The sequence below is a fragment of the Myotis nattereri genome, assembly GCF_964212035.1.
Source record: "Myotis nattereri genome assembly, chromosome: X".
NCBI lineage: Eukaryota > Metazoa > Chordata > Mammalia > Chiroptera > Vespertilionidae > Myotis > Myotis nattereri.
The window spans coordinates 136,069,914-136,082,397 of record NC_138078.1 but is presented as its reverse complement, the minus strand read 5'-3'; the positions used below and the strand labels follow the sequence as shown (position 1 = coordinate 136,082,397).

The 12,484-nt window shown below is 38.3% G+C and overlaps 1 protein-coding gene across 2 annotated transcripts in view; it reads right to left on the bottom strand.

Moving 5' to 3' along the window:
- AFF2 (ALF transcription elongation factor 2) overlaps nucleotides 1-12,484 on the bottom strand; it is a 626,368-nt gene that overhangs the window by 98,628 nt on the left and 515,256 nt on the right. For both annotated transcript variants that reach the window (XM_081081418.1, XM_081081419.1), the window contains one exon: nucleotides 6,155-6,192. In XM_081081418.1, coding sequence (XP_080937544.1) covers nucleotides 6,155-6,192 — 38 coding nt within the window. The remainder of the gene's footprint in view (nucleotides 1-6,154; nucleotides 6,193-12,484) is intronic.

The window sequence follows — 12,484 nt, the reverse complement described above, 5'->3', positions numbered from 1 at the left end:
GGGCACAATGTATTTATTTATTTATTTATTGATTTATTGATTTATTTATTTATTTATTTTTATAAATATATATTTTTATTGATTTCAGAGAGGGAGGGAGAGGGAGAGAGAGATAGAAACATCAATGATGAGAGAGGATCATTGATTGGCTGCTTCCTGCACCCCCCCTACTGGGGATCGAGTCCGCAACCCAAGCATATGCTCTTGACCAGAATCCAACCAGGGACCCTTCAGTCTGCAGGCCGATGCTCTATCCACTGAGCCAAATTGGCTGGGGCAGGCACAATTTATTTTTATGCAGCTGTTTAGACAGAAGGTTTATTCCTATATTTGCTTTAACTACCCTTAAAATGGCCACAGCTGATTAGAGATTGACTATATTTTTGTTGATGGAGTATACTGGTCTGGATACCTCACTGAAATGAGTTGGCCATGTGGCTAACCCACTGCTCTTCTGAGGCTTACTGGGGACTGTTGGCTTCAAGGGTCTCATTCAGAAGGACCTACTCCTAAATGTACCCTAAAATCATTGAGGATTGCTTTTCATTTCATTTGTAATTCAGGAAAATTATTGAGTATGACAAATGTAAAAGAGACACAGGCGATATTTTACAATTTCAGACTTTGGGGATTTTTTTCCTTTCCATGATTAACTTTTTAAATAGTCTGCTCACTTCTAATACTCTTACAGAGACTGGACATAAGTTATTCAGCCCTAAGTTTCTCACAACTATCTATGAGTCCAAATCCCTATGTGGTCATTTTATTTCACATGGACTTGAGAATCCATTTTTGTTTTGTTCCATGAGATACCATGCTGGATAAAGGTATCCTCTGGTCAAACACATTTGGGAAATATTGTCTAAGACAAAATTAAACAGACCTCTTTCTATAAGACTTATTTGAGCCTGAATTATGCAAATGTGCAGAAGAGAGCTGCAGGAAAAAGAGGTGATAGTGTAATACCAAATCTCTGTGGTGTTTAACCTTTTTTTTTTTTTTAAAGGAGACAACCCACAAGACTAGTGTTTGGTGGAACGCAGTACTGAATCCATCACCTGATCATTCTGAGAGGATGTGGTGATCCCAGTGACATTCTAAATATATGTGATGTGCCTGTGTCTAAGAGCTTCACAAGAGATATGGACTCTAAAAACAAAATTACCTTTGGCCCTAAGGGATCATCTAAAAAGCTAAACCATGTCTTTGGAGCCACACTATCTTCTATATAATATAGCTCTTTAAAACTGTAATGATGTGGCTTCTTGTCTTTCATTTCACAGATATATAAGGCAGAAATAAGGGGAAAAGGCATTATGTTTGTGTATAAACATATACTAGTATGTATTACATATGTAATGTTTAATGTATGTGCTTGTATGCATCTATGTCAAACTTTAACATCAAATATGTCCTAAAATAAGAATAACTATAAAACAGATTTCAAGCTTTAGTTTTTTAAGAGGTAGAAGAACCTTATAAAGTATCTAGCTAGGGTCTATAGAAAGGAAAGAATGTGTCCAATTTCATACAACAAACGTGTTAAATTCAGGACTAGAACCTAGGTCTATGAACTCTGTTTATACTTAAAAATTAGGGGATAAATTGATGATTCACAGTAACAAGTTAGAGCACTTCAATGGTATTTGACTCTACTAAACTAATCTCTTTCAACTGGATAAGCTCTGAGAGTCCTAAACCTCCACTACTTCTGAGCCTTGATTTCCAATCTGACCTTTCACTGCTTATCTCTTCAGCACTACTGTCTCAAAGTCCTGGTGCAAATGTCTCCTGTTCTTCTACCCCTTCTCCAATAGTGATAACTAGAAGCATTTTTTGTCCTTAGAGCTTCCTTCATACTTATCAGTACCCCACTTAACAAACGTATCTCTCTCTATTTTGTTTTTAGTTCTTTGCAAACTGATTATATCTCTCTTACTGGACTCTAAACTCCCCGAGGGTAAGAGCCCTGTCAGATGTATTTTTAATTCTTTCATCATCTATCACAGTTCTGGGAATGCCATAGATTCTCAATAAATATTCATTCAGTGAATAAATGAATAATTCACAAAATCATGGTCAGGAAAATATTTGTGGCTATTTGCCATTTTCAATAATGAAACCACAATAGCTATAAAATAGATCTGTTCTTAAGAAAAGTTGTAATTTCCTAAGCAGAGTGGATTCTTATTTTATGCTTGACAACTGCTCTCTCTCTTTCTCTCTCTCTCTCTCCCTCCCTCTCTCTTTCTCTCTCTTCCCTCTCTCTTTTGGTAATAGAGGTCAACCTCAGTTAGATTCAACTCAACTTATTAGTGCATGGCTTTTAGCCAAAAGCAATTCACATTTGCAGAAGTGTACTATCACATATGTCTTAATAACAGAAATGCTTTTTTAAATGTATGTGATGAGTCACATATGGTAGAAGAAATCTGTACATCTCTCAGGCCTGTTGTCACAATGAATGTTTGGAGATAATTGCTGTAGAACCTGAATATCCAAGTGAAAGTCTCTGTGACACATTAATGAGCCACAGTTTGAACATACTAACCAAGCTTTGATACAGGCATGATTCCAATAGACTGAGAAATACCCCAGCATCTCTTGCCCTGATAATTGATCTTAAGAATGTTCAATTTTGATTCTTACTCTCAAAGGTAATATTTAATGTTTCAAGGTAAAGTCATTAGTGTATTCAGGTGTACTATGTGATTACATTCACTAAGCATAAATTTAATTTTTTATATGGAGTATAATTAATGTGTACTACAATCTCCCTATGGTGATGAAAGAAACTTGCAACCATGAAGGTATTAAAAATAAACTGAATAAATAGATGAGAAATAGGGAGGGGAATTTCAACCTTTAGACAGGAAAATATACAAACTAGATGGATAATCATTTACCACCATTCAAATGAAAATGTACTTAGCCTTAGTTAGATCTTGGGAAACAACAGAATTTTAGAAAATACATATACCTTTTGCAATATATCCATCTTCACACAACTTGGGAAACTAGCAGTATGCTCTAGCTATGTGTTCACTGGTTTATGAGGCATCACTGCCCTGTTAATGGATCTTATATCCATAAAATTTTTCAAAGATAGTGATTTAAGAGTGATATCTCTGCACTGAATGAGAATTACATGGTACGTCAGCCTCAGAAATTCCAAAACAAATGATTAGGGTTCAGTAAATACCTACTCAATGTTTTAAAGTGCAGGAAGAGAAAGGGCTGCTAGTTTAAGCTTTACAGTCATGGAAGAGTTTAAATCTGTGCCATTTTCTAATTGACCAACTAGAGCAGGGGTCAGCAAAATTATCCAGTAAAGGGACACATAGTAAATATTTTTTGCTTTGTATGATCTCTGTTGCAACTATTCAACTCTGCTACTGTAGCACAAAAGGAGCCACAGGCAGTATGTAAACAAATTAATGTAGCTGTGTGCCAATAAAACTTTTTGTAGACACTGAAAGTTGAACTTCATATAATTTTCACATGTCACAAAATATTCTTCTTCTTTTGATTTTTTCTCTCAACCATCAACCAAATATTGCACATGAGGATGGCATCCAATCACACATAAGATCATCTTCACCAATGTGTTCATACATTAACTATAAATGATGCCTCTAGACTTCTACTTTTCCAGCAATCCTGTATGCTTAAACAGTCAAATGTTAATTATTTTATTGTATCTTTATTGTTGAAGGTATTACAGATGTCCCTTTTTGACCCCGCTCCCTCCCCTTCCCCAGGCCTTCCCACACTATTGTCAATTCTTGCATAAAATATCAAGCCAGTAACTAATCAGAGGCAGAAGAGCTAGAATAAACCAGAACAACATGTGACTATTTTACATGTGGCATGATTCAAGAATAAAAGACTGAACAACTTTGTCAGTTAGAACACATGGGCCCTTCTGATCTGATACTCCACTAGTGTAGAGCCACCAGTCTCATTAAACATCCAGGCCAGGCTCCTGCAAGGACTGTTTTCTGGGATGTGTCTAATTTGTTTACTTGTTCATTCATTCAGAGTACATGTATTGAACTCTTATTCTATTTAGGGTCCCTGTGCACTATGTATAACTGAAATTCTCTGGCAGACAGCAGAAATGGAATGAGAATCACTATACATAAAACATTTTAAAACTCCACTTCTGCTCTGCTGTCAGGCTGTGTAATTGAGCCAGGCTCTAGAATTTCTGTCCCTGAGTTGAGATCTTGAAGAGACTTCTCTACTTAATGTGCTCCAATGATTGTGGCTAGGCAAGTGGGTTAGATATTGTGAGTCCCAGTGCAACAGGACACCCAAACTCACACTGAGAACAGTATCTTATTAAATTAGAAGACAATTCTAAGCCTCTACCAGATGACTGTGATGTAGGCTTATTACTAAGCAGATTTTCAAATATATTTAAAAGTATAAATCTCCCTATTGTATTACTAATTATTTGGCTCTTTTAGTTTTCCTGTTTCCCTTTTAGAATATTCCTTAAAGTGCTGGACATTAAAGTCACACTGTAAATTAATAAGAGCTCATAAAAATATAATTATCTGTAGGGTTAAATCCTCACAAGGAGCAGGGAGAAAACTAGTCCTACTTTCTAGCCACTAAAGTATGATCTAATGCAGCTCCACACACTAACAATGGGCAGTCTTATGTATGCCAAGATGGAGGTTGGGACTCACTTCCTACTGAGAGGGCTTGAACTTGGAGGTGTTTGTCCCATCGAGGGCCTATATTTATATTTACACGCCCCCAGCACTTGTCCCATTCCTTGTGATCTGGGGCACACATCTGCATGTGGATAGACCAAAGTGGGGGTGCAGTCAGACTAAGGGAAAGATCACTTATGGCTCACTCAGGGACTACAGTCCTGGCCTTGGCCTCATTAGCACCATGCTCTAATTCATGAAGCTCACCTGTTATGGACTCACAGGTGAGTCCATAACTTCTGGGCATAGAAAAGAAATCAGGATGCAGAGAAGATTTAATCCACAACCGAACACCCAGAGAAAAAATGCAGCATCTAAAACTACTTCCAGAAGATGGTTACAGCATAATACATTTCTAGACAACAGATGTCCCAGAGGCTACAGAAGCCCAACAAGGAATATTCTGTGGCCTAATAAAAATTCAACTTGAAAACAAAGTATATCAAACCTTTTGGAAAAAGAATTAGAATTTACATTTAATGGTATGCTAAACACCACCCTAGTGACTTGAAAAAGTTAAATATTTTGCAAAACACAAGCAGCCTTCATGTCATTAGCATTACCTGATTCATTCTCCCAGAAACTACTAAAAATAAATGCACTCCTCATTTCTACATCAGATACCCACTATAATGGAAATTAGCTGAGATAAATTAACACATAGTTCCTAAGGATGTGATATTACCAGACCTATAGTAACCCAGCAAATATAGCAGATCTTCTCTAGGCCACATGACTAGGAGGACTGGTATGAAACATAACACTGCAATCAGATGTCACAAACCTTAATGACAAGACGTACACCCTTCTTAATTTGAAAGTCTCCCTTCTGTAAGAAACAGGATGTCTAAGATGTACTATATTTAAAAGACTGCCATGCACCTTGTTTATAATTTAAGAGTATACCATAGAATGCCTTAGAAATAATTGTTAGCTAGAAAAACTTTTAGTTAAATACAGCACATGAGCTTTTCATTAACAGAGTCATGAGGCCTTGATGCCAAGGTGCTGAACCTCCCCGTCATGGCTGGAAATCACTTGGCACATTTTCAGCTATTTACATCTCTGTAATTGTTCCAAGATTTGCAATTAAAAATGTAAGCTTTTTAGCATGTGCAAAACCCAAAGACTCAAAGTACTATGCATTGAATATGGTTATAATAGTATTTGGAAACTACTCATGGATGGCACATTCTAATTTTTGTAAACTGGGCACAACTTAGGGCACTTCGCGATAAAGACGACAGGAAAAAACAAAGGCCGGTCCTGATTTATTGGAGGTATTTTTCTTTGTGTGTGTTTTCTGTTGTTTTTAAATTTTCATGAATGGGAATTAACTCAAAATCCAAGGTCTCTTTTTTTACTTTATTTTTTCACATGCATGAAGTCCATTAAAATTAAAATTTCCAACTAATAAAAAAATAACTTACTTCACAGGATTATTCTTAGGTTTTGCCTTTTCAACAGCCTGTAAACAGAAGGAAAAATGCAATTAGAGAACATTAGCAAGCATAACCTTTGCAACTAGTTACCAAAACAATAAACAATATAAAATGTTCTTCGGAAAGATAAGGAGCTAGTTGAAGCCGGCTGCTGGAGATAAGCAGACTGTAGACACAGAAAGCAATTTTCCTCTCCCAGGTAACATGGTTACATGCCTAAGTACATCTTTCAGACACAGGCGGGTATTGTCAGGGCTGCCTGGAAAGTTCAGCTGTGTCCATAGGAGTAGCACTTAGATTCACAAGTGGATTCTCCTCTTCCAGCCTTTCATTCTAATCTTCCCCCATGTAGGCTTCCTTTGGTTTTTATGTCAGGAAAGGTGGTAGATGCAGAGGGTATGGTCATTGGCATATCTTGTATTTTAAAGTCTGTGGTAGGGAGCCACTTACTCTGACACCTGGCTGCACCTGCATGGCTACAAAAAGGCTAAAGTATCATTTCTAAAATCATTTTTATTAGCAGACATTACAAAAAGGCAAGGGATGACCAAATGCTCAGATCATTGTCCTCCTGTGGAACCTTTAAGAAAACACACCAAATCATTGGGATGAGAAAATCTCTGGGCCTCTTGGCCTGCATTGCCTCAGACATGGAGCCTGCTTCCAGTTTATTGCTGAAGCCATTGATCTGTGTAAAGTCCATTTATCATTCATGAAAAGAGCTAGTGATCTTCACAGTATATCAGAAGAAACAACTCAGATCATCTGTCAACAGCCTTCTGATTTGTGTTTCCCTCTCCACAGGGATTGCACCTCTTTCAATACTTCTGGAATTAAAATGTTTCTAAGCAACACAGCTGAGGGTGCTGATGGTAGAATGGCTACAGTCTATCAAACTGTTTAAGCTCCTGGAGGTTTTAGTGATGATTTTTTTTTTCATACTTTTGTAGCATAATTATGTAATCAGAAACAAACTTGTACTTGCCTAGACTTTTTGAGGCTATAGAAAAATATTTAATATGGGGAGTACTAAAGCAGCAGTTTGACAACCTCAGGGTTCTTCAGATCCTTAAAAAAGTATCCAGTTGAAGACCGTTTTATTTGTTAATCTTGGACATGGGTGAGGGCTAAGAAAAGAAGAGCATACTGCTGTAAATTAGAAAGCAGAGGTAATAGCTTGTAACAGAGATGATTTATAATATAACATTGGACTTGTTTTGGATGACCAGTGCAGAAGCATGCTGAACCCTTCTATGCATAACAACAACTCAATACACCTTGAAATGATTTTTTTTTAAATAAAACACTTCCCAAGTTTAGACATTAGTGTTGGAGATCCAAGTCCTCCTCTATTAAGTCTCAGGTTCTATTGCTAGGTAAATACCCATTAATATTTGGACACTGGACACTTTCTTTGTCTTTATATACAAAAACCATTTTCTCAACATCTGTACCTAAGGTTGAAATTTGGCAAGTGGTAGAAAGTGAGAAAACTAGAGTGAGGTAACAGGTAAAAATGAGAAATATGTTTCTGGCTGTCTCACATGTACTTAGGATATTAATACCTATCCTGGTAAAGAATGTTGAAACGAAGAAGCTGATGCTGTTGAGGCCCAGTGCATGGGATTTGTGCTCTGGTGGGAGGCGTGGCCTGTGGGGATTGGCCCAATGTGGGAGCGCTGCTCATCCAGATCAGCCGAGCGGATGTGGACCTGCCCTCTGAGCAGCTGCTCCCACTGTGGGAACGCACTGTCTGCATTGAGTGTCTGCCCACTGGTGGTCAGTGTGCATCATAGCGACTGGTCGACTGGTCGTTCTGGTTGTTCCACCATTTGGTCACTGGACTTTTGCTGTATAGGATTGTTGTTCATGCCAAATTAACAAATTTAACTTTATCACAGGTATATATGTATAGGGACAAAACATAGTATACATAGCATTTGGTACTATCAATGGTTTCAGGCATCCACTGGGGGTTTTAGAATGTAACCCCTCAGATAAGAGGGACTACTATACATTCATATTTATCCATATGCTTTTAGTAGAAAACACAGTAGTCTTTCACATGTGTTTCTCCTCACTCTCACACCACTATCACACTCAGAACACTTTTGATACCAGATGTATGAGGATTTTTTCCCTTACCAAGAAATTTTCTGCAACACCAGCTGAGAGTCCTACAATTTAACTCAATTCTAACACTATACTAGTATACCTGGGGATATCAGATCCTATAGGTTAAGGGCTCAGTCCCACTGAGTTGCCAGTTTCAGTACAAGTTGTCACCTGGACTTCAGACTTGTGGACTATAAATAAGAGGTTCCCATAGTCCCCTTCTCAAGTTCAAATACTTGTTTAGAGTGGGTCACAGAACTCAGGAAAACAGTTATTTGTGTTTACCAGTTTATTACAGGATATGGAAAAGGATACAGACGAATAGCCAGATGCCAGATGAAGAGGTATATAGTGTGAAGTCTGGGGAGGGTCCCAAGCATAAGAACTTCTCTACCATTCCAGTTGTGGATGTGTTTGCCAACTTGAACGCTCTCCAAACCCCATACTATCAGAAATTTTATGGAGGCTTACTAACATAATAATTTAATTTTCAGCCCCTCTCCCCTCTCTAGAGAAGTGGGAAGGAGGAGAAATAGGGCTGAATGTTCCAAGCTTCTAAGCATGGCTTGTTTTTCTAGTGAACAGCTCCCATCTAGAAGCCTACCAAGAGTTGCCTCATTAGAAAAAAAAAAAAAAAAAAAAAAAAAGACATTCCTATCACCCAGGCATTTCCATGGGATTCAATATCTTGCATTAGCAACTTGGGTCCAGACCAAATATTAAAACAAAAGGTGCTCTTAATATTCTTATCACTTAGGAAATTACGAGGGTTTTCAGAGCTCCATGCCAAGAAGAGGGGCAGAGACTAAAATATGCTTTGTTTTATCTTATAATACCAAATACCAACTGACACTGTGCCTCAGGGTACTTACTGGCAAAATTAGGAAGCTGGAGTAAAGACTCTGCATGGTCATTTTAAAGTCTGCTTTTTAAGTATACAGTCATGCTTGCAGCACTTAACAACAGTTAAGTCAATGATGGCATCCTATCCTATATAATAAGAGAAAAACAGGTGCCAGCCCAGGAGACCTCAGGCCATGCCCCTTGCCCTGGTTCCAGGCCAGGGGACCTCAGGCCACACACTCCTACCCTGGTGTCAGGCTAGGGGACCGGAGGCTGCACCCCGGACCCAGTGGGGCTTGACAAGGGTGGGACTGGCCAGGTCTGGATCTAGCCCAATGAGGGGGGACCGGCTGGGTCTGGGTCTCGTGCGATTTTGAGGCACACATGGGTGGGTGGGGACTTGACTCTGGGTCCCCGGGTGCACCCCAGACTCTGACAGGAAGAAGATTTCCATATACATTTTACTAATTTTCTTTCATCTCTGACGCTTCTATTATAGAGAAAGGGCAAATAGAAATATTGAAATATTTCCTCTAATTAATCCCCTTTTAATGTGCACGAATTTCGTGCACTGGGCCACTAGTGCTATATAATAAAGAGCTAATATGCAAATGGTCATCACGCCCTCATGCCCTTGCACCCTTGCACCCTTGCAGTAGGACCAGGGCACCTGAGGCCGGGATGGGGGACCTGAGGCTATGCCCCGATCCCGGTGCTGGGGCCGTGGGACCTGAGGCTGTGCCCCTCACCCAGGCACTGGGGCTGGGGTCCTGAGGCTGCACCTCCTGCCTGGTGGGGCTTGACGGTGGGTGGGGGGGGCAGCCGGGTCTGGGTCTCGCATGATTTCGAGGTGTGTGCAGGTGAGCAGGGACTTGACTCTGGGTCCTGCGGCATGCCCCAGACTCTGACAGGAGGGAGATTTTCATATACATTTTACTAATTTTCTATCATCTCTGATACTTCTATTATAGAGGAAGGGAAAATAGCAATATCAAAATATTTCCTCTAATGAAGTCCCTTTTAATGTGCACGAATTTCGTGCACCGGGCCACTAGTAAGATTATAATTGAGCTGAAAAATTCTTATCCTCTAGTGACCTCATAGCCATTGTAACATTGTAGCACAACATATTACTCACATGTTTGTGGTGATGCTTGTTTAAACAAACCTACTGTGCTGCCAGTCATTTAAAAGAACAGTAATACAATCATGCACTGTACAGATACGTGATGATACTAATAATAGAGAATTATGTTACTGGGTTATGTATTTACTATACTATAGTTTTTTAATTATTTTTGAGTGTACTGTCTTTCTACTTATAAAGAAAAGCATTACTGTAAAACAGTGTACTGTATTCTGCTCACAGCAGCCTTATACATACAGCATCTCTTGACTGCACCATTTTTCCTTGTGCTTGATTTAATATTGTGTTGTTTTGGTTATCATGGTCCTTAAACATTAGCACAATGAGGAAATCACCTAATGATGCATTTCCCCATTATTAAGCAAAACTTGACATATATATATATATATATATATATATATATATATATATATATATGATTCAAGGTTTAATATGGAATTTTAATCCACCTCCATTAGGAAGAAACAAGATTTATTAACATGTTTTAAATGTTTATATCTAATATTCCAAAGGTCCCTATGAGATAATTCTGAGAAATACGTTGTTATCCCATGCATTTTGGGAGTGTCTGTTGCTTTTATCTGCCCATCCACTTGAATTTTGAATAGTTAACATTGGATTGGTAACTAATCTCAAATGTGAACACCTCTTCTGTTATTTATAATGCGTATACTTATGCCCTTTGATTTTGCTAAATAAATACAAAAAAATAATATAGCTGCTTAATAATGAGACCAATTCTGTTTTCCATTAAAGTCAAGGCCCTGGTTGTTTGTAGCCTGCCTGGTAGCTTTTTCAGCAGGTGGAAGATATTTTGGGGACAGAGTAAAGCATTCCTTGGGCCTTAAACCAAAGCCCTAGTAAAATTTTCAAAGCCAGAACATAACTTTAAAAATCTCACATTTTCAGTTTGGCAAAATGCTTTATTACACAGCTTTCACTAAAGATGTTCATGTTGCTCCACTATATGCTAGAAACCTGATTAAACTCAAGACTTGGAAACTTCTATTAAGTGTAGGTACATATGGTACATTGCCTGAGGTTATTTAGCTGCTAATAACTCCAAGACAGAACCTCCAGGCTTCAGCCCTGGATTTAGACCCAAATTGGGGTGATGAAGAGTGGAGAGAGGGCCAATGATGTCTAGCCACTTCCTTGAACCCAAGGGCAGTGACAAAGGGAATATGGTGATGCCTTTTCCTTCCAGTACTTCAATTCAAATCAGTTTAGTGATTCCCAGTTTCCCAGGGGTGGCTGCTATTATCCCTGTGATACTCTGTACAGAGCCAGATATGTGCATGTGTTCTTTGTGGAAAAAAAGGCTGTGGTCATTTCTGTTCTACCTGAGAGCTATCTGTTCTCAAGTAACAGATTATGTCCACTTCAGTTTCTGTTAGTTCTTGGTGGAAGCAGCACACCCTCACCAATATCTGAATTAATATCATTGTGAGAAGTGTTAAGCAAATCAAAATAGCAAAATTCTCATAGATGGATAATTCACAAATTGTAGTGAGCATTAGCTAGTATCTGGTCATCAGTTATAAAGAGCACATGTACAACATTGTGCTTCTCTATATCTCTGTGTGCTCAAAGCATATTTTTTAGTTTACAATACAAAGGCAATCTATGGAGTTACAAATAAAAATATTTGGTACTAAAAGTAGAATACCAGTGACAATGAAAAAATCAGTATGCATGTTTCTAAACAGACACAGACTTACCTAGAGCATTTTAAAAATCACATTGCATGAGCCCTAAGAAGTTTCATATTTCTCTAGTCTCTATGCTAATGCAGCCAAATAGGGAACGCAATCTTATGAATATGAAGGCCAATGTTATTCTATTAACCTTATATGTTATCCTATTTACTTTCCTGTCCTCAATGAGTAAATTAAAATATCCACTCATTCTCTATTTGCTGGATAGAGTATGACAATATAATTATTTTACTCAGCTACATTCTTCAGCTTTAACCGCCAAACTCCATCATTTTGTGGGGGGTTTCAATGAAAAGAAATGACAGATAAACTGTTTACATTAAAAGACTCTATCAAAGTTATTTTGCACCTGGTTTCATCCTAATCAATCTGCTGTTTCTATATAGCTCTGACAGGCTGATTTCTCTTGCTGTGTATGCCATATTAACATTACTGAAGAGGCCTTCCCCAGCTTTTCTGTAAATGGAAATGCAGGGAAACCTTGGGGAGGTAACA